This window comes from Ochotona princeps, chromosome 14, assembly GCF_030435755.1.
Source record: "Ochotona princeps isolate mOchPri1 chromosome 14, mOchPri1.hap1, whole genome shotgun sequence".
Lineage (NCBI taxonomy): Eukaryota > Metazoa > Chordata > Mammalia > Lagomorpha > Ochotonidae > Ochotona > Ochotona princeps.
In genome coordinates this window covers 10,673,536-10,700,210 of record NC_080845.1, presented here as the reverse complement: position 1 = coordinate 10,700,210, position 26,675 = coordinate 10,673,536, and the positions used below count along the sequence as shown (strand labels likewise).

Below are 26,675 nucleotides of genomic sequence, written 5' to 3'. Positions count from 1 at the left end.
TTTAACCTGAGAAGGCCAAGCTGGTCCAGAGGAGGAGAGACAGAGAGGAAGATCTTCTGTACAAAAATTCACTCCCCAAGTGGTCACAACTGCTGGAGCTGAGCCAATCTGAAGCCAGGAGCCAGGAGCCAGGAGCCTCTTTCGGGTCTCCCACATGGGTGCAAGATCCCAAGGCTCTGGGCTGTCTTCAACTGCTTTCCCAGGCCACAAGCAGGGAGCTGGATGGGAAGTGGAGCTGCCGGGATTAGAAACAGCACCCATATGGGATCCCGGTGCATTCGAGGCAAGGACTTTAGCCACTAGGCTATCACACCCAGGGCCTCAAGTCACTTTTGTGAAATGGTGCAACCTCACATATACTTTGTCACTGCCTGATCCTTAAAACACCTAATCCAGTCTTGCTTGTAATAATTACCAGAAAAGCATCACAACACAGTCAGTACAGACACAATCCTGGTCTCCCATACAAGTGGCAGGGCCCAAGGAACTGAGCTATCCTCCACTGCATTCCAAGGAACAGGGAACTAGACTGCAAACAGCAGCTATGATTTGAACCCATGCTCCAGTGCAGGAGGCCAGGCAGGGAAGGCAGGTGTGCACTGAGCTGGCGTTGATGAGCAGCAGCTGCCATGGCAACACAGACAGCTGACGGGCACACGGCTCGCCACCAGCAGGGCAGTAACACGTGCTCCAAGGAGGCATGCAGTTGGCAGATCTCGCCGGAGCAAAACAATCAGAATCGAAAATTGATCATCTTGGGTGCTTTCCCCAAACCTTCCATATACCTAGCTGTGATGGCAGCAAGAACCTGCTCCAAATCCCAGCTCTGCTAAGTAGCTGTGCAACCACACAGAGAGAACAAATTGGATGGCCTCCTTTCCAGTAAGCGGAGACAACACTGTGGACAGCCAGGGTCCTTGAGGGTTAACTGAGAGAACACGGGATGAGTATGGAGCAGAGCCAGAGCGCTGCCTCCCCTCCACCACGCTGGACCCCCGCCGGCCTCCCAGCTGTGCACACTCCCAGCACTGTCACCCACCCGGCCACAGGGCTGGCTCTGCCACTCCCAGGCACCTGTAAGTCAACAGGTAAACCAGGATAAGACACAGCTTGCGCTCCCCAGGAGCATGAGATGAGGAGTATGGGTGTGGCACCTTTCATGGCCCACAGAACCCAAGTCCTGCACTGCCCAACACCCCTACAGCTATCAAGGAACTATCCATAGAACCAAAATACAATTCAATGGCTCCATTGGCTAATCATCCACCTGCAAGCATTCCAAATGGGCACTGGTTCTAGTCCTGGCTGCTCTGCTTCCCATCCAGCTCTAGGCTCGTGCCCTAGAAAAGCAGTAGAGGATAGCCCAAAGCCTTGGGACCCTGCACTCATGAGAGAGACCCAGAAGAAGAAACTCCTGGCTCCTGACTTCAAATTGGCTCAGCCCCAGGCATTGGGGACACTTGGGGAGTGAACCAGCGGATAGAAAGAGCTGTCTTTCCTTCTCCCTGTACATTTGCCTTTCCCATAAAAATAAATAAATCTTAAAAAAAAAAAAAAAATTCTGTGACAACCTCACCGCCAGGGCAGGACTTTGTGGCACAATGAGGTCTGGGAGTATGGCAGGCGTAGGTAGCAGAAGGACAATGCCAGGATCCTCTTAGGCAAGGAGGGGCCAGAGAGGGAAAGGACGCCAGTCTGCCCAACAGAAGCTGGGCATGGCAGGATCTGAAACAGGGACGCAGAGGAAGCAGCTGGAACCTGGGCCCTTGAACTAAGGACAAGTCAATATCCCGGACTCCCACGGAGCAAGTGGACGCCTGGTGAGGAAAGGACAGTTATCACAAAGGAGGAAGGCCACGCTGCCAGGGAGGAGAGGAACCCCTCCACCCGGCTGCCGCCGCCTTCTGCAGAGCTCAGCTCTCGCCTGACCGTGACAGCTTCCTTCCTTGTCTCGCCATCTCCGGATCACCTGCCTGTCTCACACAGACAGCTGCTCACTACCTCTCTCCCAAACTACTCCAGTGCCTCCCAGCAAATACATCGCGCAGCTCCCCGGTGCAGCGCCGGCCTGGGGTCCCAGCTTACCTCCTGATCGCCCGCCACCAACCAGTCCCCTCTGCAACCACCCTCTTTGGCACACTCGCCAGGCTCCCTGCCTGTACCCACCCACTCCCCTGCATCTGGAAAACCACATGTAAAATCCTCCCACCTCCAACTCTGCCTGGAGACCACGGGCTCTCTTACAAGGTTCAATCCAAGGGCCACCACAAAGCTCTCATACCCTCCCTCTGTGCCTGTCCTCCAAGGAGAGTGACAGCATTGTCTCCTTCAAACCTCCACAGCCTTTAGGGGAGTGCTGGCACTTCACACTGCTACAGCAGCTCTCACAACCGCCCAGCAGATACTGTTATATCCATTTGCCCATCAAAACACCCAAGTTCAAAAGAACCCAGCTACTTCACCAAAGAAAAGTACCTGAATCTGAATTTAAAACCAAGTCTACCAGGAGGGGCTTCAAAAAATTCCGAAAATTCTGCATTATCTTTGATTTCCTTTTTTGCACAAGCCTTTTGAAGCCTCTCACAGTCTTTTTACTCCACTAGGAGTTTTCCAAACCAAGCCCAGGAAGTGCTAGGATTAGGAATACCCACCCCTAGCTGGCTAACACTCTCCTAACTAAACGTCCCTGGGTCTTCCTCCTAAATGTGACTTCATAGCCTTAGGAGGGGAGTACAGAAATTTTATTGCAAAAAGCTACCATCCCAAGACATCTGCAATACCCCCTTTGGGTGCACAGGTTTCTTTTTTTATTATTATTAATTTACTCATTTTTATTTGAAAGGCACGTTTACAGAGAGAAGGAGAGACAGAAAGATCTTTCATTTGCTGGTTCACTCCCCAGTGGCCACAACAACCAGAGCTGAGATGATCCAAAGGGCTGTCCTTCGCTGCTTTCCCGGGGCACAAGCAGGGAGTTGCTGGATGAGAAATGGATCAGCTGGGGTACAAACTGGCACCCATACAGGATGCCAGCACTTGCAGGTGGAGGATTAGCCAGTTGAGCAATTGTGCCAGCTTCTCATTTGCTTCTGAGAAAAGAAAACACAAAACCTTAAAGCCCCATCTCCTACAGCAAATTACCTTGCCTTGAAGTGCAGCCACAGCCGAGATGCGCATGGCAACTGCCACTGGGGGCCCTCTTCTACACTAACGGGCAGTGTTCCTTCCACACTCGCAGGTGTACTCTGGGCCAACACTGAACAGAGCTGCCCCGGCAGACCAGGGTGCTCTCAAACAGACTGGCCAATCTGAAAAAGCAGCTTATGTGGGAGGGGGGAAAACCCTAAATCTCAGATTCACATTAGCAATGAAAAGCTGGGTCCTCACACTTCTCTCCCCAGCCAGCCAGTCCACTTTATCTCAGGCCACCGGGCCGAGGACTGAGAAGCTGCCCACGCAGCAAATGTCTATCTCACCAGGGTTTTTTTTTAAAGATTTATTTATTTTTATTGCAAAGTCAGATATACAGAGAGGAGTAGAGACAGAGAGGAAGATCTTCCGTCCGATGATTCACTCCCCAAGCGGCCGCAACGGCTGGAGCTGAGCCAATCCAAAGCCAGGAGCTTCTTCCGGGTCTCCCACACGGGTGCAGGGTGCCAAAGCTGTGGGCCGTCCTCGACTGCTTTCCCAGGCCACAAGCAGGGAGCTGGATGGGAAGCAGGGCTGCCGGGATTAGAACTGGCGCCCATATAGGATCCTGGACGTGCAAGGAGAGGACCTTAACCATTACACTATCATGCTGGGCCCGACCTCATCAGGTTTTGCTATGAGAAAGCTGGTGGTGGGGACCCTGAAATGCACACAGGAAAGTGTTCCAAAATCTCCCTGAGACAGCGCGGCCCATGATGCGAGCAGAACTTCCAGAGCAGACGTGGACAGCATGCTCAGGCCACACTGTGCAGCCATGCTGCTCCTAGTGGCTGTGACAGAGTAGATGTGGACAGCGTGCTCAGGCCACACTGTCCTGCCACGCTGCTCCTGGGGCTGTGACAGAGCAGACGTGGACAGCGTGCTCAGGCCACACTGTGCAGCCACGCTGCTCCTAGGGGCTGTGGCAGAGCAGACGTGGACAGCGTGCTCAGGCCACACTATGCAGCCACGCTGCTCCTAGGGGCTGTGGCAGAGCAGACGTGGACAGCGTGCTCAGGCCACACTGTGCAGCCATGCTGCTCCTAGTGGCTGTGACAGAGCAGATGTGGACAGCGTGCTCAGGCCACACTGTCCTGCCACGCTGCTCCTAGGGGCTGTGGCAGAGCAGACGTGGACAGCGTGCTCAGGCCACACTGTGCAGCCACGCTGCTCCTAGGGGCTGTGGCAGAGCAGACGTGGACAGCGTGCTCAGGCCACACTATGCAGCCACGCTGCTCCTAGGGGCTGTGACAGAGCAGACATGGACAGCATGCTCAGGCCACACTGCGCAGCCACACTGCACAGCCACGCTGCTCCTAGGGGCTGTGACAGAGCAGACATGGACAGCGTGCTCAGGCCACACTGTGCAGCCACGCTGCTCCTAGGGGCTGTGACAGGGCAGACGTGGCTGAGCACGGGAGGGGAGTTGGGCCTTCTATACCTCGCTCCACCCTGGCCAGCTCCACTTTCTTGCTTTCTGTGAAAATAAATTGGAACAAAGAATTCACATGCCTCAAAACAAACAAAACCCTGAAGATCACCAGAATGGGACTCTGCCCAAGAGAGCTGCCCACCTGTACGGCGATGCCAGCACGGCCAGCCAAGCTCTCAGCAAGGGGCCTGCTGAGGCTTTCGGCAGAGTGCCAAGGGAGGAGGAGCTGAAGTTCAAATCACACAGTATCAAGCCCTAGCTGGGTCGGGCACCTTGCAAGGCACCAGAGCTGTCCCAAATGTCACCTGAAGATATAGCAGGACTTGGGTGGCTCCTCCACCAGTCGCACTCTGTGTCCTGCATGCCAGGCTTGTCCGTCTTCTACAAGCCTTGACATGGGCCCCACCTCTGCCAGAAATGCCCACCTCCTCATATCCTTCAAGTCTGAGCTCAAAGCCACCTGCTCAAGGAAGCCCTCCCACTCAGGGTCCTTGGCACTCTTCCACTCTTGGCCAACCTCCTCTCAGCACTTACCAATTTACACTATGGCTGTTTGTCTGTAGGTCTAGTCTGTTTCTCCACTAGACTATCAGCAACAGTGCCCAAATGGACCCAGTTCTGTCCTCCCAGTAACCAAGACAGAACCTTGCACAGATGTAAAAAAACAAGAGACAAAGCATGACCACACAGTGGCACAGTACACTACTTCTCTGCCTACAGTAGCAACATACCACATGGACACCAGTTCATGTCCCAGCCACTCCACTTCCATTCCAACTCCTTGCTTATGATCTGGGAAAGCAGCCGAGGACAGCTCAAATCCTTGGGACCCTGCATAACTGTGGGAGACGTGCAAGAAGCTCCTGCCTTTGGATCAGCTCAGTTCTGGGTGTTGCAGCCATTTGGACAGCGAATATCTGTCTGACAGATATATCATCAGGCAGATGGGATATCTGTCTGTCCTCCTCTCTGTAAATCTGACTTTTCAATAAAATAAATTTCAGAAAGAGAGAGAACACGAACAGGTGGAAGAGCCTTCAGAACAGCTCTCCCAGGAGCGCCCTATAGGAGCCACTGAAGTGCTGCAGGAGCCTCTTCCTGCCAGATGATACCAACCCTTCCTTCAAAGCAGAGGGGAGTGTGGTTCAAGGGAGAAAGGAATGGCTTGGCTTGACATTTATCAGTCAACAGCGATCAGGAGATTCCAGGAGGCAGTGGCTTGTCATTCAAGGCCCTGAGCCAGCACCTGCCTCACAACCAAAGCAGGGAACCCAGGTGGGTGACGTGGCGTCCCACAGGAAGCCACCCTTGACATGCTGCCACCTCACACCAGAGTGCCTGGGACAGAGGCCTGCCTCTGCTTCTGATCCAGCGTCCTGCTGATGCACACCTGGGAGGCAGCAGGTGGCAGCTCAGGGGCTTGAGTGCCCGCCATCCATGTGGCAGACAAACACGGAATTCCTGGCTCCTGCTTTTGGCCTGGTCCCATCCTAGCTGCTGCAGACATTTGGAGAGAGTAGACGGAAGATACCCATCTATTTCTTTCTCCCTCACTCCTCCCCATCACATTCAAAAAAAAAATTTTTAAAAAAAAAGGCAAGACAAGAAATCTAATAGATTAAGCATCCACCTCTGTGTGCCAGAAAACACAGTAGGCATTTGCTCACACATTAAATTTTATTCACTTGTTTAATCCTAAAATAGATACAATAAACCCCATTGTAAAGGAGTAAATATTATTTAGAGAGGTTAAGTAGTTGGCTCAGAGGTGAAGCACCTCTAATGAAACCGAGACTGCAAACCAAGCCCCGCACTGCTTTCCACTATTCCAAAGATGCCTCCGAGCACTGCTACGTTCCTGGTGCTCACAGCAGTGCATCTTCATCAAAGCAGCTCCCGGGTACCCATCACTTATGGGTCGCTAGGTGTTATGCAATGGCTGCATCCTCTGCCATATAACCCTTACAGCTAATCCCTATTTTCCTGATAACAGAACCTCTCATTTGGAGAGGCAGTCACCGGTTCATAGTCCACCAGCTAGAAAATGATGGGACCAGGACTCAGACGCAGTCTGACTCCCAAGTTCTCAGCATTCACAGACTCTTACAACAGACTCGAATTTCACCAAGAGGAACTGTAAGTGGGATAACACCACACCAAGAATTGAAGACACACTGCAGTATGCATCTCAACTCCCAAATAAAAGATGGATTCCAAAAGAAAAAAATTAAAAAAAACATGGATCCCAATGAAACCATTACATCTACCTTGACAATAGGATGCTGGAGTTTTGATCACTGTCTATACCTACAATGTCACAATACACTTCAATAGCAGAATGATGGACTTGTGACTGTCGCTGAAAGAATATACTATGGTAATAATAATGGGGAAAAACAGAAGCGGAGAGTGTGGAAAAGTGAGCTTACAGAACTGTATCATGGAAAATAAAAATGAAAGTTAAAAAAAGAAACTGGAATTCGCAAAGACTGAACCTCTAACAGGTCATGTAGACTGCACGGTCACTTTATTTTACACGGATGCTGATGCGCAATCTTTACATCAGACTTTTTGTTTAAAAGAGGAGAGGATTTTGAAATGGGTAAACCATCCAACCAACCAACCAACCAACCTCCTGCAGGTTGTGTTCTTAGTCCCACGGTTCACTGAAACACCTACTAAACATCAGCATGTTTGCACTCGGAGCCATCCATCAATGAGCGCCTGTGACAACAGGGGCTGGGAGAACGGTTCAGGCTGAACTGCCCCGAGAGTAGATCTGCTCCTGCAAAGCACACTGGATTAGCCAGGTACAACTCTAATTAGACTTCTGGGCTTCTGCCAGCAAAAGGCATCCCCATCGAGCTGAGTGCCTGGGACTGAAGCACACACTTGGCAGGGTGCTGGGTGACAGGTCTCTGAGCAGATGACAGTACTGTAAGACAGGCTGGGGAAGGGAGCCACACCACTGTCTAACAGATGCTGCTCACAAAGAAGAACACACAGGGGATGACTTGTTCTACCCTCCCTGCATACTGAGTACACTACTGAGCACCTGCACCTGAGACAGCAAACCTCAAAGCAGCAAAGTCCTCCCTCTCGCCCTGAACCACACACACACACACACACACACACTACAAGGAAACTCTCAAGTTCCTGAGGCCAAGCAGAGCGTCAGAGCCAGGGCTGTGAGGGTGGGGCAGGCAGCATTCCTGAGACACGTGGGAATACCAGCTTACACGCCTCCTGCGTGTCCTTGTGAAGTGTAGGTGACTGTGATAGCAAGGAGGTTACACAATACGGCAGAGAGGCTCTGCCACCCTCACGCTTTAACCTCTGTCATTGTTGGAGTCACACAGCTTGTACTCACCACAGCCTAATGACAGTGCCCACACCGCAGTAAACACTCACTGACCACGTGGAATACACAAGTGAAGCAGCTGCAAATTACAACCCATGCTGAGTTAACTGGCACCAGGTCGCTGCCATCACAGGAAATTAAAACCCACAAACATGACTGGCTCTCACAGCCCAGCTTCTCGCCATGTGTGCTGGATCGGACACAGCCAATGCACCCGCCCTCATCTGAGGCACCTTTTCAACCAAGCCATCGTCTCCCTCCGAAATGGTTAAGCATAGGCACAGCGAGACTGGTGTCAATGCTTCTGGTTTGGGCAAAGGATGGTTTGATCACATCCAAAAGAGAGCTGGTTGGCTTCCCTTTAGAACTCAGGGACCGTTATAAAGACTAAAGCTGTTTGACAGGGATCCCGGGAACAGGCTGTAAGTCAGGGCTCCTCCAGGAACAGAAATGCAGTTATTTCCAACTGCCTTTGCAGCTTTTCGAACTACAGTCCCAGGGACGGCAAACTTCAATCCTTACAAGCTTACCAACACGGATGACACAGATCCGGCCCTATACACAATTGCTCCTACTGAAAGGGGTATTGTTGAGGACCCCTTGCGCTGCTCCGCATCCTCTTCAGAGACACCGACCCGAGGCAATCCTCCCGCAGGCTCAGTGCCGGTGAAAGCTGTCTTTTCATCTAAACATGCTTATCATGCAGACACTGGGGACCTGGTGTCGGGATTTCCCCTTTTACTCTCACTGCCAGGAGCTGCCAGCTGAATGCTAAGTCCCCTCTTTGGCTCTGAGAAGGGCATCGCACCATGCGCTCTGACGCACTCAGCTGGGGTTCCATTTGCCTGGTCACCCCATTGTCCGTCTGACCCTCCTGCCTCTCCCTTCAGCTCCACTCTGTCCTTGCACAGTATGCTTTTCCATAGCTTCTGCACGTGGTTTGCGCAGAAAGGAACAAACGACAATTTAAATTGCTTCAATTAATCAAAATACTGCAAGCTGATCTTTCTTGAGAATGTACAATGGATCTTCAAAGTGTTCATGGGAAATGTGTATTATGAAAGGCCAGGCGTGGATCTCACCCTATTCTGGCACCAAAACTAACTTACCTTCTAATCGGATATTCTCCTGAACTGCCTAAAGTCGCCCTTATATTTTATTCTGATCTGGCAGGAAGATGAACATATGTTGGCATCTCCTCCTGCCAAAAGCACAGTTTTGCTAATGTAACTAATGAAGGCTTGCACAGGCACACAGGTATGTTGGCTAGATCCAGATTACACACACAGCACATTCATCTACAGATTTCATTTATAGGAAAGGTACAGTTACAGAGAGAAAGAGAGATAGACAGACAGACAGATCTTCCATCAGCTGGTTTACTCCCCAAATGGTCTGAACAGCTGGAGCTGGGCCAGCCCAAAGCCAGGAGCTTGGAACTAGGAGCGTCTTCCAGGTCTCCCACATAGGTCCAAGGGCCCAACCACTTGGACTATTTTCCACTGTTTTCCCAAGCATACTGTCAGGGAGTAGCCAGGCTTTGAACCAGCACCCATATGGTGGGCCACCATCACTGGCTTTGGCTTTACCTACGCCAGCACAATGTGGGCCCAGGTAGCACTTTCACAGTGACCACAGTCGAGTCATTTACACTTGATCTTAGCCAAAAGGCCGAGAAGCCATTACAGTCAAGTCATTTAAATAAGGAGGCCAAGCCGCCTCTGTGAAATGGGAACGGCATTCTCTGTGCCCAAACACAGGGTTGTAGGTATCACAAGGTGTACAATCCAGACTGAAGGCTCACACCTCTACGTCTGTCAGCTGAAGCAGCTGACACTGCCAAAGAGAGCGCTGCAAACACAGCCGACTGCACACTGAGAACAGAGTGTGTGCTCTGGACAGCTTCCTTACCAACAGTTTCTTTCCCCTACTTGTGGGATGCAGCAGGGTTGAAGAACATAGAACCACAGCTGAACAGTTAAGAGCCCTTGTGAGCGAAGCCTCCAGAAGCACCAGGTGAAGCCCTAGAAGCTCCACCTGAGCGCCCCCTTGCCCCACAGCAGCTCCTTCTCTTGCCCTGAACCCTGACCTCTCAGAGCGGGACTCAGATGCCCCAGGAAGGTCTGTTCTCATCTCCCCGTCTCCTGGCTTACCATCACCAGCTATCCTCCGGCAGCCATTAGTCCGGTCTTCCTAAACTGCAACTCTGCTCCTGTTAGTCCCGCCCTCACCCCCTCCTCCCCAAGAGTCCCAAGGCCTACAGCTCACCTGCAAGCTTCCAAAACGTGCAGCCCAGGCCCTCTGCAAGCCCACCTTTCTCCAGATCAACACCCTCTCATGTTCCTAGCAGCCAAGGCCCTTCACTAAGACCCCAAAACACACTCTACTTCTGAACACAGCCCGTTCACCGGCTCAGCAGCTGCTTCCCAGGAGCCTCCTCCAGCCCTCTCACTGGCTTCCAGGGATAGTTTGTTTGCATCTCTGTGCTGGGTTTGCCCCAGCCTGAGAGCAGCGCCTGCACAACAGCCCGTACTGCTGAAGCTGGGAGGGATTCCTTTCCTCTTCAGGCCAGAAACAGAGACCACTGAAAAGTTGGGAGTTTTGTCTGTTTCTACCCAAAAGCAACAGCAGCAGCAGCAGCTGGCAGCGACAGCGGTGACAGGAGATGGGATGCAAGCTCGTGAAAGACCCTACTCAACAGAAACATCCAGCAAGACCAGCGGGGGCAACAGGTTGGGGCTCCACATGGGCATCTACTCCAGCACCCCCAACAGATCCCCCCAGCCTCTCGACAAGCCAGTATCCCCAATCCCAGGATCTGGTACAAAGCATTCAGGCGAGACAGACACAGCCGAACTCTTAGAAAGTAAGCAGAACCAGCACCGGGTCGCTATGCACATGCATGAAAGAAAACCCTAGCCAAGTCATCTCGTCAGAAATATGTATGTGACCCGATACACCAAAGCAGTCACGAAGGGCTGCCAGGCACCTCTGAGCCACAGGCACATCCTCCTGACACAAGCATTTAGAGTACACAGCTGTTGTTTCGCTCTGCCCACTGCTCTGCAACAAAATCACACTTCCTCGCCGGGTAACCCTCAGCCCTTCCAAACGTGGCCTAAGAGGAAGCTGCCAATGATGGTGCACACAGACACATGGCTGGGGCACCCACATGCGTGCGCGCACACACACCAACACACTTCTGCCAAAGCAAGGCAGCCACATGACCCAGGCTGGTCTGCTCAGTATGTCACCCAACTGGACACACTGACAAGACGAAAATGAGGGTGGCAGAGCTTGGGGCCTTCTTCTCCAATACACTGGGAAGACACAATTCCAGCAGGGATGGCACAAGGCGACCCCTCACTCAAACCGGAGTAAGCCGATGCCAGAGAGCGCAGCCAGCTCGCAGACACAGCCTGCGTCCTGCCGGCAAGCCAGGCCTCCATCCCGACAGCAACTCAGTCTCACAAGGCAAGAAGCTTCCCTGTCCACCACCCTTGGTGCACACAGTGCCTGTGCCACCCGCAGGGAAGTCCCATTCACGCAGAATGCGGCCTCCTGCTGCCTTCGTCCCAACCCACTCGGCGTCAGGTAGTTGCGGCCTCCTTGTGAAAATGTGAGCATCTCTCTTACACAGGGATACCTGTTTTTATCAACAGCGGACAAAATTCTTCAGCAGCATCAGAGCTGTAAGAGAACTCATGGACCTAATAAATAATGTCTGAAGGGAGAGAGATACGGAAGCTAATCACAGCAGGTCTGCTTAGGAGTGTCATCACAGCCTTTCCAAGGTTCACCAAGAGTAAGTGTCAAGGTAGAATCATTTACATATGACTCGGGCATACATAATTGTGTGTGTGTCTATCTTCACATCCCACCTGCCATCCAAATTTACAGAAAAACATTTTTATAACACTGGAGAGGTATGGGACAAGAAATTATACTAACCTAAAAAAACTTGTTAGCAACTATGAAGAATATGAAGATGGATTATGAAAGCTACACCCCTAGACACAAACACACACACACACACACACACACACACACACACTTTCTGTATCTATGTATGTCACATTAATTACCTCTGGACTTTAAACTGCTTTGCATCTCATCACATATAACGTTTTTCATTTCCCTTAGCAAACCCTCCAGAAATGATGGCTTGTGTTTCTATCAACATTTAAATAAGATACACTAGGTGTGCAATAACACTGAATAAACATAGGGGACAGGTATTTTAATAGCATGCAATAAACTGCTACACTCCACTACTGCCAGTGGCAGTATAAACTGGGCCGGCCTTTTGGACAACTTGGAAGCCTGAATAGCCAGTGTAAAAAATTCATACCACCTGGCCCAGTAGCCTCACTGCTCATAATCTATCCAGGACTTTCAAGAGAAAACTCCTTCATGTTCCAAGATGCTGGTTGTGGCAGTCAAGAGTCAAACTGCTCAACGAAGGAGGACGTTCTCAAGGAAGTTTCATGAAATCTACTCCGTGAGAATACGAGACGTTCAGTTGACCACTGTGGAAGCATGCCCCGGACACGGGAAGGAGGCCGGGGCAAGGCGGGGCAAGGCACGGCAAGGCACCGTTCACACCTACTGTGGTGAGCAAAGGACACAGAACAGGATTAAGCCGCTGCTGACACGGGGAGCCCGCCACACCCAGACAAGCAGGAAGACTGCAAAAGCAGCAGCTGTTCTGTTCTGTTCGGGTGACGGAGCTGCAGCTGATGTCTGCTCACTCTTCTAGATTCCTGTTATTGTCCGCTTCATGTCGGTGAAAAGTGAGCAAGCCACACCAAGGCTTGTTTCCCAATTTTCTCTTCAGCATTAAAACTGGGATTTCAAATGATGGACCCTGGCGTGCTGCAGCCGTGGCCCCCAAGGACTAAGCACCTGGGGGCTTTCTGCCACGCTCTCTTCCCTCCTGGCTCAGCCGGTCCTATGTGAGGGCAGGTCAGCACAGCGGTCACTCAAGCTCTGACCCACCCACCTCGCCAGGGTGATATGTCTGGATGGGACTCTCAGGATGGATTAAATTCAAAGACGCTGAACACTTCAGCTTAAGTATAATTGAAATTTAATATCCCTACCAATGTCAGAGAGAATTTTTAAATGCTAATACTGAAGGCTGATTGGAGCCTGAAAAAGAGATCACTTAGAAAAACCTGGTGCAATCTTTCTGGAAAATCATTTGAGTGTAAGAAAGTCTTTAAAATATTCATTTTTTTTTTTGGCCCAGTAGCTAACCTTCTATCAGAAATAATCAGTAGATAAATATTTATGTACAAGGATGGTTGCTGCAACATTTGTCATAAAGCAAAAAAAAGTGAAATGTCTTCAATGCCCTACAATAAAGGAAGATATGAATAAATTGTAGCATATCCAAGTGATGAAACAGTATGCTGAACAAAAAAAAAAAAACCACATATTTTTGAAAAACTCATGATATGGCAGCACACCAAAGGCAGAGCACTGAGGAAAGACATGCCAGCGAGACACAAACCTGCATGTTCAGCTTGATATCAATAATGTGCATCATTGTATGTAATATATGAGTACGAGAAACAAAAACAGACGAAAGGACTGAAACGTCAAATAGTTCAGACGAGTCATGTCAACGTGTTGAGAGGATAAGTAAAATACCCTATGTTTCTCGAGCTTTCTCAGTTTTCTGCCCTGAACATCGCCCCGTAGCCAGTCACGCCACCTGCAGCCACAGCACGGCCCGCCAAGGGCACTCACGTGGATGGTGCGGTCTCCCTCGCTCTTCTGGCCACGGGCTTCCTCCAGGGCCTGCGCCAGCCTCCCGCGCTCCCGCTGCAGGTCGCTCAGCTCCTGCGTCACCTTGTTCAGGTCCCCGCGCAGCCTCTGGTTCTCGGAGTGCAGCTCGGCCAACAGCGCCTCCTTCTGGGCCAGGGCGGTCTCGTAGTCCTGACACTGCTGGAGGAGAAGGGACAGGGGCCAGCTGAGCTGACTGGCACACCGCGTTCCACATGCCAAGGAATGTGCACTTGGAGCGAAACGGGGAAAGAACAACAAAGACAGCATTCAGGCTAACAGAAACAGCCTTCGGGGGGTCGCAACGCAGCGGATTCTTTTTCCCTGGCTTATCTCTACTTTGAAGCGCAACCTGTGCCAGGACGGTCACCAGGGGAGGCCAAAAGCTACCTGGAAGGCTGTAACTTCAGCAAGGTCAAGGGTTCATTTACAACATTCTTATTTCATTAATACATAACCAGCTGAGAAAAATCCAGGTGACTGTCAAACATCTAACAAATGTTGCAAGCCACCAATAATCACAGAGGCCCAACTGGAACAAGTTTTCATTTATCAAGCGAAATTGTTAGAGACTTCCCTGGTGAAGAGCACGCTGTAAAACAGCACTTCGTATTCACACTTCAAGTAGTGGCCAAAGCCCTAGGAAACCTGCTCCGAGGAATGTCAGCTGATACTGCCCCCGGGGCCAGGTTATTGGCTGGTACAACCAAGTGTCTGGACAACCAGAGTTCAACGAGGGCCAGTGGAAGCAGCCTCGTAGCACAACCACTTAAGCCACCACCTGCAATGCTGCAGCGCCAGGGAGTGGACTCTGCTAAGACGCCTGAGCCCCTGCTTCTCTTGTGAGAGACAGGAGGAATTTCCAAGCTCTTAGCTGAGATCTGGTCTAGTCCCAGTCTTTGTGGCCGTTTGGGGAGTAAACCAGGAAATTTAAGATCCTCCCTCGTTTGCTTGCTCACTCACTCTGTAACTCTACCTTTCGGGTAAATAAACAAAAGATAATTAGCATTTCCTATGAAATTTCTTTTTAATTATTTTTCTGATTTTTTTTTTTTTTATTACAAAGTCAGATATACAGAGAGGAGGAGAGACAGAGAAGATCTTCCATTCAATGATTCACTCCCGAAATGACCACAATGGCCAGTGCCACGCCGATCCGAAGCCGGGAACCAGGAACCTCCTCCAGGTCTCCCACATGGGTGCAGGATCCCAAAACCTTGGGCCGTCCTCCACTGCTTTCCCAGGCCACAAGCAGGGAGCTGGATGGGAAGTGGAGCTGCCGGGATTAGAACCAGTGCCCATATGGGATCCTGGTGCGTTCAAGGTGAGGACTTTAGCCACTAGCCCATGCCGCAGGGCCCTAATTATTTTTCTGAAAGGCAAAGAAACAGAAAGGGGTGGGGAGAGACAGGGAAAGAGGGAAACACAGAGAGAGATCTTCCATGCACTGGTTCACTCCCCAAATGGCTGCAACGGATGGGGCTGCGCCAGGCTGAAGCCAGGCACCAGGAGCTTTTTCCAGGCCTCCCACGTGGGTACAAGGACCCAAGAAACTGGGCCATCTTCTGCCTTCCCAGGCATGTTAGTAGGGAACTGGATTGAAAGTGGTACCCAGCTGCAGGCCGTGGTTTTACTACACCACAACATCGGCCCTTTCTGAATGAGTTTCTGCAGGATTCCTTCTAGCTTACTGAGCATGTGCACTCGTACATGTATGCGCGGATGTACAATACTCATCCAATCACTCACTTCTTAAGATTCACTGGCAGAAGAATTCCAAATATGGCAGAGGGAAAAAAAAAACTCAAAGTCATCTATTACAGAATTACTCCTAACAGTGTAACAAACAACCTCAACATGCATCAATACGAAAATGCATCAAGTATGACACACAAATAAGTCTTAGAGCTACATTTTCAAAGAATTAACAACATGAGAATATATCTAAGTTAAACAATTTATATGAGAAAGGAGAAGAACAAATTGCAAATTATCTTAAAAAAAACTATACAGAGAGAAGTATACACGGAAAACATCAAAATGTCCAGAGTGGTTGAGTGATTTCCAGATTTCCTTTTTTTTTCTTCTTTCCAGTCTTCTGGGGTAAATTTTTTTTCGGAAAAATAATCAGAAAAACATAAACTTTTTTTTCATCGGTTCTCTGAATTAGACTGAGGCTTAAGATGAAGAATTCAAACAGCAAGTCAGCTGCCTGGGTCCCAACTCCCACTGCAGAATGAAGGCCCCTGCTCCGCAGCCCTGCTGGGAAGCCAGCACAGCGCCATCTCGTGGCAGTTGTGGGAGAGGGCGCTCCCATTACTGCAACTTGGCGGCCAACCTGAAGCCAGGCATCTGTCCTGTCCCTTGTCCCCCACCTGCTTCCTAGGACACAGCAACACAAACTGAGAGTGCTAAACAATGCCTGCTAAGTGCTCACCCGGAACAGCGACCTGTTAGTAAAGTGCTGATTACACAGGCAGGGCCAAGCCAAGCACTTTCACACACCTCACACTTCTCTTTCTCAAACCAACCCTACGAAGCACACATCACTGTCCCCCTTTAGGTAACTGAGCCTCAGAACTGCTAAACGACGAGCCTGTCATCAGATAAGTGATTAATCTGGGATTCAGATGACTGCAGAGCCTGTGTTCTTTCCTCAGCGTTACACCACCTTAACCCCGACCGAGAAGATTGCAATTAACACCAATAAGCTTGCAAGAATTAAAACAAGGAGACTGCATTTGAGGGGAGCAGGCTAGAGACGGGAACACCAGTTAGGGACTTGTTAGACACGATTATTAATAGTGATTATAAAGTGACGAAGTTCTGTAAGGTTAGCACGTACAGTAATGACAAAGCCTTTATAACAATCCATGCTTGTGAGTCTGGTAAGCTGCTGCTCAGCCGTGCGCGTCCCAAATCGGAGTGCCTGGGGTTCAAGCCCCTGCTCTCCTCCTCCAGCGTCCTACGAGCAAGCAGATGATGGCTAAGGCGGCTGGACCCTCACCACGCAAGGGGGAGACTCAGGCTGAGTTCCAGGTTCCCAGGCCTAGCTTGCCCACTCGAAGCTGGCATGGGACCCTGACGAATGAGCCAGAGGATAGAAGTTCTCAATTTCTCTCTGCATTTCTTTCAAGATGTATTTATTTTTATTGGAAAGGCAGATATACAGAGAGGAGGAGAAACAGAGGGGAAGATCTCCCATCCGATGATTCACCCCCCAAGTGACCACAACAGCCGGTACTGCGCCGATCTGAAGCCAGAAGCCAGGAGCTCTTCCAGGTCTCCCATGTGGGTGCAGGGTCCCAGGGCTTTGGGCCGTCCTCAACTGCTGTCCCAAGCCACAAGCAGGGAGCTGGACGGGAAGCGTGGTTGCCGGGATTAGAACCGGCAACCATGTGGGATCCTGGCGCGTTCAAGGCGAGGACTTTAAGCCGCTAGGCCACAGCGCCGGGCCCTCTCTCTGCATTTCTAATTAATTAATTACAATTTTCAATGACAGAAACCCAAGCTCAAAGAGCACATACTCATAGATTCCATCCATTTAACGGAAATACTTTCCAAGTTAAATTGTCCTTAAGTGGTTCCTTGAGAAACATCCTTGATGAGCTCTTTTCTCTCATTCTGCATGTCACCCATTCAGGCATGGTCATAAACTGAAAGCCAGCTGCAATATTAATCAGAACAGGGCGCAGCACAACAGCCTAGCAGCTAAAGTCCTCACCTTGAACACACTGGGATCCCATAAGGGCGCCACTTCTAATCCAGCTCACTGCTTGTGGCCCGGGAAAGCAGTCGAGGACGGCCCAAAGCCTTGGGACCCTGCATCTGTGTGGGAGACCCAGAAAAAGCTCCAGCTCCTGGCTCTGGATTGGATCACTCCAGCCATTGCAGCCGCTTGCGGAGTGAATCAGCAGATGGGAGATCTTCCTCTCTGTCTCTCCTCCTTTCTGCACATCTGCCTTTCCAATAAAAAATAAACAAATCTTCAAAAAATATATTAATCAGATCATTCTTGCCCATTGTGCAGAATACAGTGTTTAATGGTTGGAAAGCCCAGCATTCAAAGACCAGCTCTAGCCAAGTGACTTGGGAGAAGATGTTACCTTTGGGAGAAACAAACAAAGGTACACAAAAATCTATGTGTGACTCTGTCATGCTCCAGTGGGGGAAAAAATCCACACCGACCAGGCGGATCTACAGGTATTGCCATGGCAATAATACAGAGTTAAAAAATAGAAGTTACCAGGTTTGGAGGTAGCCTAATGTACTCGCCTTGCACGCGCCGGGATCCCATGAGTGATAGTTCATGTCCCAGCTGCCCCACTTCCCATCCAGCTCCCTGCTTGTGGCCTGGGAAAGCAGTGGAGGACAGCCCACAGCCTTGGGACCTGCACCCACGTGGGAGACCTGGAAGAAGCTCCTGGCTCCTGGCTTAAGACTGGCTGAGCTCCAGCCATTGCGTCCACTTGGAGAATGAACCAGTAGATGTAAGATCTTTCTGATTTTTCTGTCTCTCCTTCTCTCTATAAATCTGCCTTTCCAATAAAAAAATATTTTTTTAAAAGCTACCAAGCAAAATACATATTATGATTCAGCTTAACTTTTCAAAGGTGATTTTTATAAACATATATTTGTATGTGTGTACAGACAGGCACTGAACAGTTAAGGCATTAGCAAGGCGAGTGGCTTCCTTCAACTCTAAGTCCTTCACAGATTCCCCACAGTATACATCTTCACCTCTCAGCCCGGAGGGAGGACACTAGTTCCAACTTGGGAATGCTCATCTGTAACCACTGTGTGGGCAGCACCAGCGAGCCCATAGACAAGCGGCCCAGTGCTGCCTGCAGTGGGATTCATGTCTCTGGGACTCTGCACTGTGGAAGCTGCCCCAATGGCCTAAATGCCACTGGTTGCAGCTTCTAAGTCAAGCCTCATGCCAACCTCATGGACTGACGCTGTTTTACTCACACTGCAATTACTTTACATCACATGATGGCCCAAAAAGGTCCCAGTATCTAAAAGAAAACGCAGTTACAGGGCCCGGCGGCATGGCCGAGCGGCTGAAGTCCTCGCCTTGAACGCACCAGGATCCCATATGGGCGCTGGTTCTAATCCTGGCAACCACGTTTCCCATCCAGCTCCCTGCTTGTGCCCTGGGAAAGCAGTTGAGGATGGCCCAAACTGAATCATCGGACGGAAGATCTTTCTCTCTGTCTCTCCTCCTCTCTGTATATCTGACTTTCCAATTAAATAAATAAATAAATAAATAAATCTTAAAGAAAATGCAGTTACAAATGTCTATCAGACATCCAAATAATATCGACCTCAAATGAAATAAGGGTATTCTGTGTCTTTTAACGGAAAGAAATACTTTAAAAAAATTTTTTAGGGCCCGGCGGCGTGGTCTAGCGGCTAAAGTCCTCGCCTTGAAAGCCCCGGGATCCCATATGGGCGCCGGTTCTAATCCCGGCAGCTCCACTTCCCATCCAGCTCCCTGCTTGTGGCCTGGGAAAGCAGTCGAGGACGGCCCAATGCTTTGGGACACTGCACCCGCGTGGGAGACCCGGAAGAGGTTCCAGGTTCCCGGCATCGGATCGGCGTGGCATCGGCCCGTTGCGGCTCACTTGGGGAGTGAATCATCGGACGGAAGATCTTCCTCTCTGTCTCTCCTCCTCTGTGTATATCTGGCTGTAATAAAATGAATAAATCTTTAAAAAAAAAAAAAAAAAAAAATTTTTAAAGGCTTATTTTTTTATTAGAAAGGCATTTTTATAGAGAGGAGACAGAAAGATCTTCCGTCCACTGATTGATTCACTCCTCAAATGGCTTCAACAGCCAGTGTGAGTCAATCCAAAACCAGAAGCCAGGAGCCTGTTCCGGGTCTCCCATGCAGGTACAGGGTCCCAAGGCTTTGGGCCGACCTCATCTGCTTTCCCAGGCCACAAGCAGGGAGCTGGATGGGAAGTGGGGTTGCCGGGACAGGAACCAGAGCCAATATATGGGGATATGTATACTGCAGAGAGAGGATTAGCTTGCTAGGCCACCACACTGGCCCCAGAATTCAGCTTTTAAAGCTCATTACTTTCTAAGCAAGGGAAAATTCCCAGTTCACTATTAACTTAGCCCCATTTCATCAACTACTGTCAGAATGGTGGAAGGAGGCAGTTCTGCGATCCCAGACATACAGATCTGCCTATGTCCCCGGCGACCATGATTTAAACCCAGTTACTTCGATTATGCCTATTGTGAGCCAACGCTCTACAAAAGATACAGCACAGGGCATGAATCTTGGGAATCACATGGCCTTAAATCACATTTAACTTCTAACTCCGACTTTGTAACCGAAAGCAACACTGGCAAAGGGACAGGAAGAGAACGCGGAGGAAAGGCAGCGTGGACTCATCTTGATCATGGAACTTTTCTGATGTGTGATTAGCAATAGGTCCAAACTGCAAAAGGAAACGAAGAACAGGAGAAGAAAATACCACAATAATTAAAAACAAAAGTCAAAATTAGAACGAGGGAAGACCATGGCAGGGAGCAGCAGGAGCCCTGGCAGCACAAGGTTGTTGGGGAAAAGAGCAAAAGGATCAAAGTATTAAGGCTGCCAAGAAGCTGGAAGGCAGCAGGTAGGACTGCAGCATCCAGGGGAGCAGAGGTCAGGGGTGATGGGCTGTGGAGGAAGACGGGTCCCGAGATCAAATCCTGCTTCCCTCAGCCGGTCCATGCCCCTGGGCAAGATCCTTGCTTCTCACAGACCAAGAAGGATATTAACTGTACTACTTCACAGAATCGCTGGGTAAAGGACTGAGATCATCTGTGGGGAACGCTTACGAGGCCCTGACACAAAATATGTGTTCAATGAAGACCTGCTGTTGTGTGCTATTAATGCACTGAAATCCTGGCCCTGCCACTTTGCTAGCTGTGTGTCAGGGGAAAAGCTGCACACCCGCACTGAGCTCAAAACCGCACCACCACAAGGGGGATGGGATGACCTCCCCACAGGGTCAGGAAGATCAAAAGAGATCATGCACATATCTCGCACTGTCTGAAACTTGGCACCGAGTTAACTCAGCATCCCCAGCTCTGGGGGTGGCCGTCTTCATCAGCGCTGCAGCGAGGAGGGGGCTGGAGACGCTCCCAAAGCTGGCAGGGACATTGCCTGTAATTAGGCCAAGTGAATCCTGCCACTAAAGACCACCCACAGTTTCCCTTATTAAAAATCATCCAGGTTTCAAAGTCCTGACCTCACCAGGAGAGAGAATCAAAGTGACAGAAACTTAAACCAAAGCGAACACTTACCTGCAATTTCTGGGCCTGTGCTGTCTGTGGGGCTTCTCTGGCTTTGGCCAAGGCAGCACTGAGTTCTTTGATTTCAGAGTGAAGTTTTGCAACCTACGGAAAATAAGGAATAGCAGCCAACTATGCAACTGGGCTCTCTTCTCTCTGCCCAGCCCAAATGATCCTCCTTCTCATGGCACAGAGGTGCAACTACAGATGCTATGGTCAGAAGAGACCCTGTGGGACTCGTAGTCCGGCCATTTGTTAGTTGGATGACTCCAGGCAAAGTATTCAGTCTCTTTCAGAGTCAAGTCCCTCAGCCGCAGAAAGAGGATTCCACTACTCATCCAAGCCTACAGTGTTGTTCACTCTGTATCTTCTAGGGACGTTTTCCTGTATCCCAGAGTCAGCAACAATGCCCATGGCCACACGCTGGACTTGGACAGCACTTCCAATGGCTCCTCCACTAGATCTGAATGTCTCCATCTGCAGCTGCGCCTTGCACTCTTCACATAACACCCAATGCAACTCCTCTCACCGTGAGCCAAACATCTTGCTACAGATGGGCGTGCCACCAGCCCTAGCACCGCCTCGGCTTCTTCAGCACCAAAGTTTCCTGGGCAGTTTCTTGCACCTGCAACCACTCCTGTGGTCTCCTTTGAGCATTTCTCTCTGCACCCAAACATTGTGATGTCCCCTACAGTGCCATCCTTCAGCTCCTGGGATATGGGGGTCAACGCTCAGAACTTGAACTCAGAGCTGCACATGAATGGCTCCCTTCAAGCCTGGGCTCTCTCCAAGCCTCAGACCTGCACATCTGTCTGCCCCTGGACACCTCACCTGGTCGGTCAAGGACCCCTCCTACCAAGTCAGTACTTTCTGAACAGATATGTCACCTCCATCTAAGCCTCAGAGTCCCACCTCTGGGCCTGGAGCTCAGCTGCTGGTACCCCACACTCCTGGTTAGGCAGACACAATCCTGAGAGTAGGTCAACCTTGACGGTTCCTTCTCTGAAATCCTCCATCTAGCCATCAGTTACTCCGATTTTGTTTCTGATCTTTCCTTCTAATCTTACTCCCTGAACCCTCTTCTTGCTCCTGCGTTGTAACGTGACCACTGCTCCCAGGCAGCCTTTCCTGCCTCTCTCAGCAGCTCCTAGCTTCCCTGCTCCGTTGTCCCCCTCCTATGGTCTCTAAATACAGCCAGAGAGCTCCCTATAAAGAAACTGGGTCCAGTGGCTAGTGCAATAGCCCAACTGATTAACCATCCACCTGCCAGCACCAGCATCCAATATGGGCACCAGTTCATGTCCCGGCAACTCCACTTCCATCCAATTCCCTGTTTATGGACTGAGAAAGAAGTCAAGGATGGCCCAAAGTCTTGGGATCCTGTACCCATATGGGAGAGCCAGAAGAAGCTCCTGGCTCCTGGCTTCCAATGAGGTCAGCTCTGGCCACTGCACTCATTTGCGGAGTGAACCAGTGGATGGAAGATCTTTCTCTAGATCTCTCCTTCTCTCTGTAAAATCTGCCTTTCCAATAACAATAAATCTTTAAAAGAAAAAAAATGGAAAGGGAACGGAAGAAAAGAAAGGGGGAAAAAAAGGAAAAGAAAAGAAGGAAGATGAATCCAAGACCTTTCTCCTCACCAGCCTGTGGAGGACCGCCAGCCGGGCAGCCAGAGGAGTGGCCCCTCACTGCCAGGTCCCCTGCAGCCCCTGGATCAGCCCCTGTCCCTTCCCTCCCTCCATCACAGCACCCGCCATTCCTCTCTGCCAGCAGACTGGGGAGCAGAGCTAGGTTTCCTACCTGCACGTACAGCTCAGGCAGACTGATCAGGAAATGGTGTAGAACCATCAGTCGCTACCATGTGGCTCCCCAAGGCAACCCCTGGGGCTCTCAACCCTGTCACCTTGCTTCCCAGACACCCGCGCTGTCCAATACAGAAGCCACTGGGGACAAGTGCCTCTCAGCTTGTGAGACACGGGTGCTCCAAAATGAGATGTACCCTGGCACAACAGGACTTCCCACAGTCCTGGAGAGCAAATGCCAGACACCTCACTGGTACCTTTGCATGACTGATCACATGTTGAGACAGTAATGTTCAGGGGACAGTATTGCTAAAATTAATTTCTCGCTTCTATTTTTACAATGCGGCTTTGACAAAAGCTGAAATGCCATATTTATGGAATTTATTTTTCATCCCACAGCACCACAACATAAGGCCCAGAAGAACTCCCAGCTGAGCCAAGGGCCCTGCTTGGCTCACTTTCTATAGTATCTCAGCTCGGTTATAAACTTTTTATCTAAAGCTAAAAATTCAGGATCGGACAAGCCAGGCTCAGAAACTAATAAAGAAAAATCTCACCTCAGGTGTATCAGACACACATACCTCTTTTTCCTTTGACTTTAATGCCATGGTTAGGCCCTGGATGGCTTTGTCCCTCTTTAAACTGTTATTCTTCTCCGTAGCAATTTCTCTCTCTTTCTCTCTCAGGTCCTCCCGAAGTGCCTAAATTAGATTAGAAAAAGATTCGCTAAGTTGACGCGCTCCAACCAGCACGCACTGTAAATATATCTTTAAGAGCACACTCCAATGCAGTTATTCTATCTTATTCCTGTCACCCTGTGATTAATGCTTCCAAGTCGGGCTGAACGCCGCGGCATCAGCTACGCGTTACAGTGCTCCTGCTCACGGCGACGGGCCGGGCGAAGGGAGGGATCCGACCAGCTAAGACGGCGGCAGCTATTCCTGTGGGAGGGACTGCAGTGCCTTCTGGAATCTGAATGCAGTCACGTCGGAGTCTTTGAAACCACACCAGGTTACTTGGGGGGAAATAACAGATCATTAATTTCATGGCTTTATGCTACGAAAGCTAGCCAAGAGTTGGGTCTGATGGAGACCGAGCTGTACATTTCTAGTCAGAGTTCATTTCTGAAGGCAATCACCGACTAGCACCTCCCTCCTGGGCTGCCGTGCGGATCAAACGGGAGAATGGCTGGGAAAGCACTTGGCTAGCTGGCAGCCGCGACACAGTGCCGGCCGCTGGGAGCGGGGATCCACGGAGGGCGGGCTCCAGACGCAGCCTGGCACATCTGAATCCCGGCTATGCCTTTGCCCAGCCACGTGTTCGGGGGCCATGACCTCACCTCTCAGAGCCTCACATCCCACGCCTGCAAGACAGTTACTGCAAAGGCTGAGGAACCCTCTCCACCGACGCTCAGTGGTACTTAATACATGATAGCCCTGGTCACACATTATCGTCTACTGCACTCAGAGTAAAACAAGCGGCAAGAACGGGCTAACTTTCCAATACATTTCTTTTTTTTCTTTTTTCTCTCTTTTTTTTTTCCCAATACATTTCTACAAGTTGTATCAACATACCTGGATCCTCTCCTCAGAATTCTTCTCCTTCCAACACTCCTTTCCTGTAGCCTAAGAGAAGAAAGCGTTGGTGCCCCCAAGTGCCTCATGACCCAACAGCCTCCCCAGAGCAATCACAATAAGCACCCTATTGACTTACTTCCCTCATTGCGGCGGAGCGCATCTAAACGCCCACCGGTGGCTCGCTGCCTCCCCAGTACCCGGGGCCCACGTAACACGTGTGGAGACAGACTTAGTGAAGGCAAGCAACCCAGCACAGCCTAATCCAAGGCGTGCTGAACAAACTGCAAAAGGCCAAGTAACGGGTGGCACTCAGCAGGTGGGGAAGTGGGTTAGGAAGACAAGTGGGGATGATGAGAACTAAACGTCTGTGGCCAACGAGGACCCTGCGCACCCCAGGATCACCCAGGACCCCGAGGGCAGCAATGTGCCAGTGGCAGTAGCCACCCAGAGTCCAACGAGACCCACCTGCACTGTCCTGTCCTGCCCATCATCTTGCAAACAACTTGCCCTGGAGGCCACCAAAACAAGGAAAAAGCCAATAAATAGACTCCAGGGTCCGCTACTCGCAACCCCCCGCTCTCTGGAGCCTAGAAAGATGCAACAAACATGCTGAGCCTGTTTCTAAACTCAACAAGAGGTTTGTGGCCTCCCTGGCCAGGGGGCTGGGAGGACTGGATGTGTGGGACACTGGTCCCGCATGGGCCCAACCTGGGTGAGCTCTCCACTCCCTCCCCACTGCCTCCCCAGTCTGGGACCAGAGCTGGCCTCAAGTCTGCCATCAGCACAAAGGGACAGAAAGTCCAGGCAACCTGTGAGCCCCAGCTGTGTACCAAGGAAACCTGGAAGAAAATAAAGTCCCCAGGCAACAACAAAGCAAGGCGTTAAACAGAGGCCAGCAGGTAAGCACCGTGCGTCCCAACCCTTTCTATGAACAGAGCCCGCCACAAGGAGATGGTTTCTGCAGACCAGGCCTGGGAGCTGCAGGCCAGGCAGGGGGCCCTCCTCCTTCTGCAGTCTGACCTGCTTCAGGCCCTTTGTGTCCCAGTACCTCACCTCGGCTACTCTCGCCTCCTCTTCCTCTCGGCACACCCCGGGGGCCACGCTCCCATCAGGAGATGCCATCAGAGACTTCTCCTCTTTCAGGCGCTGAATTAACGCTTCTTTGCTCTTCAAAGACAGCTTCAACTCCTCAATCAGTCTAAAAGAGAACAAAATTTAAATATTAACTCTAACCTGTTCTGAGCAGGGAGAGGCAGCAAATGGGACTAGGAGTCCAGACGTGTCCAAGGAGGAACACGAATGGATTACATGCTGCAGCTCAGATACAGGACCAGAGCCTAGGTGACAAAGACCGGCCCATGGCTGTGGACCGATCCCGGCTGGCCAAGGCTACGTCCCGCTCTGTCACACCCTTTTTCAAAGGTTGTCAACAGCCCGCACTGCCAACAGCACCACATCACTCAGGTTTTGGGCAGCATAGCCTAGGCAAACACAAGCAATGCAGCAGGCCTGAGGGTAGGAAACACAGAACTCACTCCGGAAGGCTTTGCAAAGTTCCAAAACACACTGCCCTTCCAGCCAGCACACAGCTTCGTGGCCCTGGTTCTTAGAGCCACTGACAACTCAGTCCCTTCTCCCACAGCACACCATCACCCTCGCTCGCTGTTGCCTTGCTCCCACTTCACGCCCAAAGCCAGGCTGTCCTGTGCCTCGGTGCCTTTGCACAGGCTCGTCCCTCTTCCTAGAATACCCTTCCCACCCACACATCCACCTCCACCTGATAAACTGCTATGTATCCTGCCCCCTCCCCTGTCATCCCACGGCCCTAGAGCCCCATCAGGGAGAGCTGGACAAATGCCCCACGTCAGCAAATACCCCAGGTCAGACGCTCCTCCACCACAGAAAGTGATTCGGCCCCCTTGAGTCTTCATTCCCTAGACTATAAAATGGACAGAGATGACCTGCCAGCGCAGACAGGAGATAAACTGCTTAAAAAAATCCGACAAGGCTCCTGGTATGTGGCAGAATTCAATCCGTGACAGCGGCCACCAGGACCACCTCTTTAACACTCAACAATTAGCATCTTTCTGAGGGAGGTGGGGGCAGTGTGGTTGGAGCCTCAGAAGAGCGTTTCTGTAGCAGAGCCTAGAAAGCTACTTTGATTGGTGGACCAAACACAGGCCTGGCCACCTGACGGCCCTGCCCTGGTGAAAAGCCTGCTGTCAGGTGCA

At 50.8% G+C, this 26,675-nt stretch overlaps 1 protein-coding gene across 5 annotated transcripts in view; it reads right to left on the bottom strand.

Moving 5' to 3' along the window:
* CDK5RAP2 (CDK5 regulatory subunit associated protein 2) overlaps nucleotides 1-26,675 on the bottom strand; it is a 188,483-nt gene that overhangs the window by 111,845 nt on the left and 49,963 nt on the right. For 3 of the 5 annotated variants that reach the window (XM_058672766.1, XM_058672768.1, XM_058672769.1), the window contains exons 8-11: nucleotides 25,498-25,642; nucleotides 23,449-23,568; nucleotides 21,078-21,170; nucleotides 13,737-13,934 (exon numbers count right to left, since the gene is read on the bottom strand). In XM_058672766.1, coding sequence (XP_058528749.1) covers nucleotides 13,737-13,934; nucleotides 21,078-21,170; nucleotides 23,449-23,568; nucleotides 25,498-25,642 — 556 coding nt within the window. Of the gene's footprint in view, nucleotides 1-13,736; nucleotides 13,935-21,077; nucleotides 21,171-23,448; nucleotides 23,569-24,441; nucleotides 24,493-25,497; nucleotides 25,643-26,675 lie in introns of all 5 variants that reach the window. The other 2 variants (XM_058672770.1, XM_058672767.1) reach the window with 2 other exon arrangements.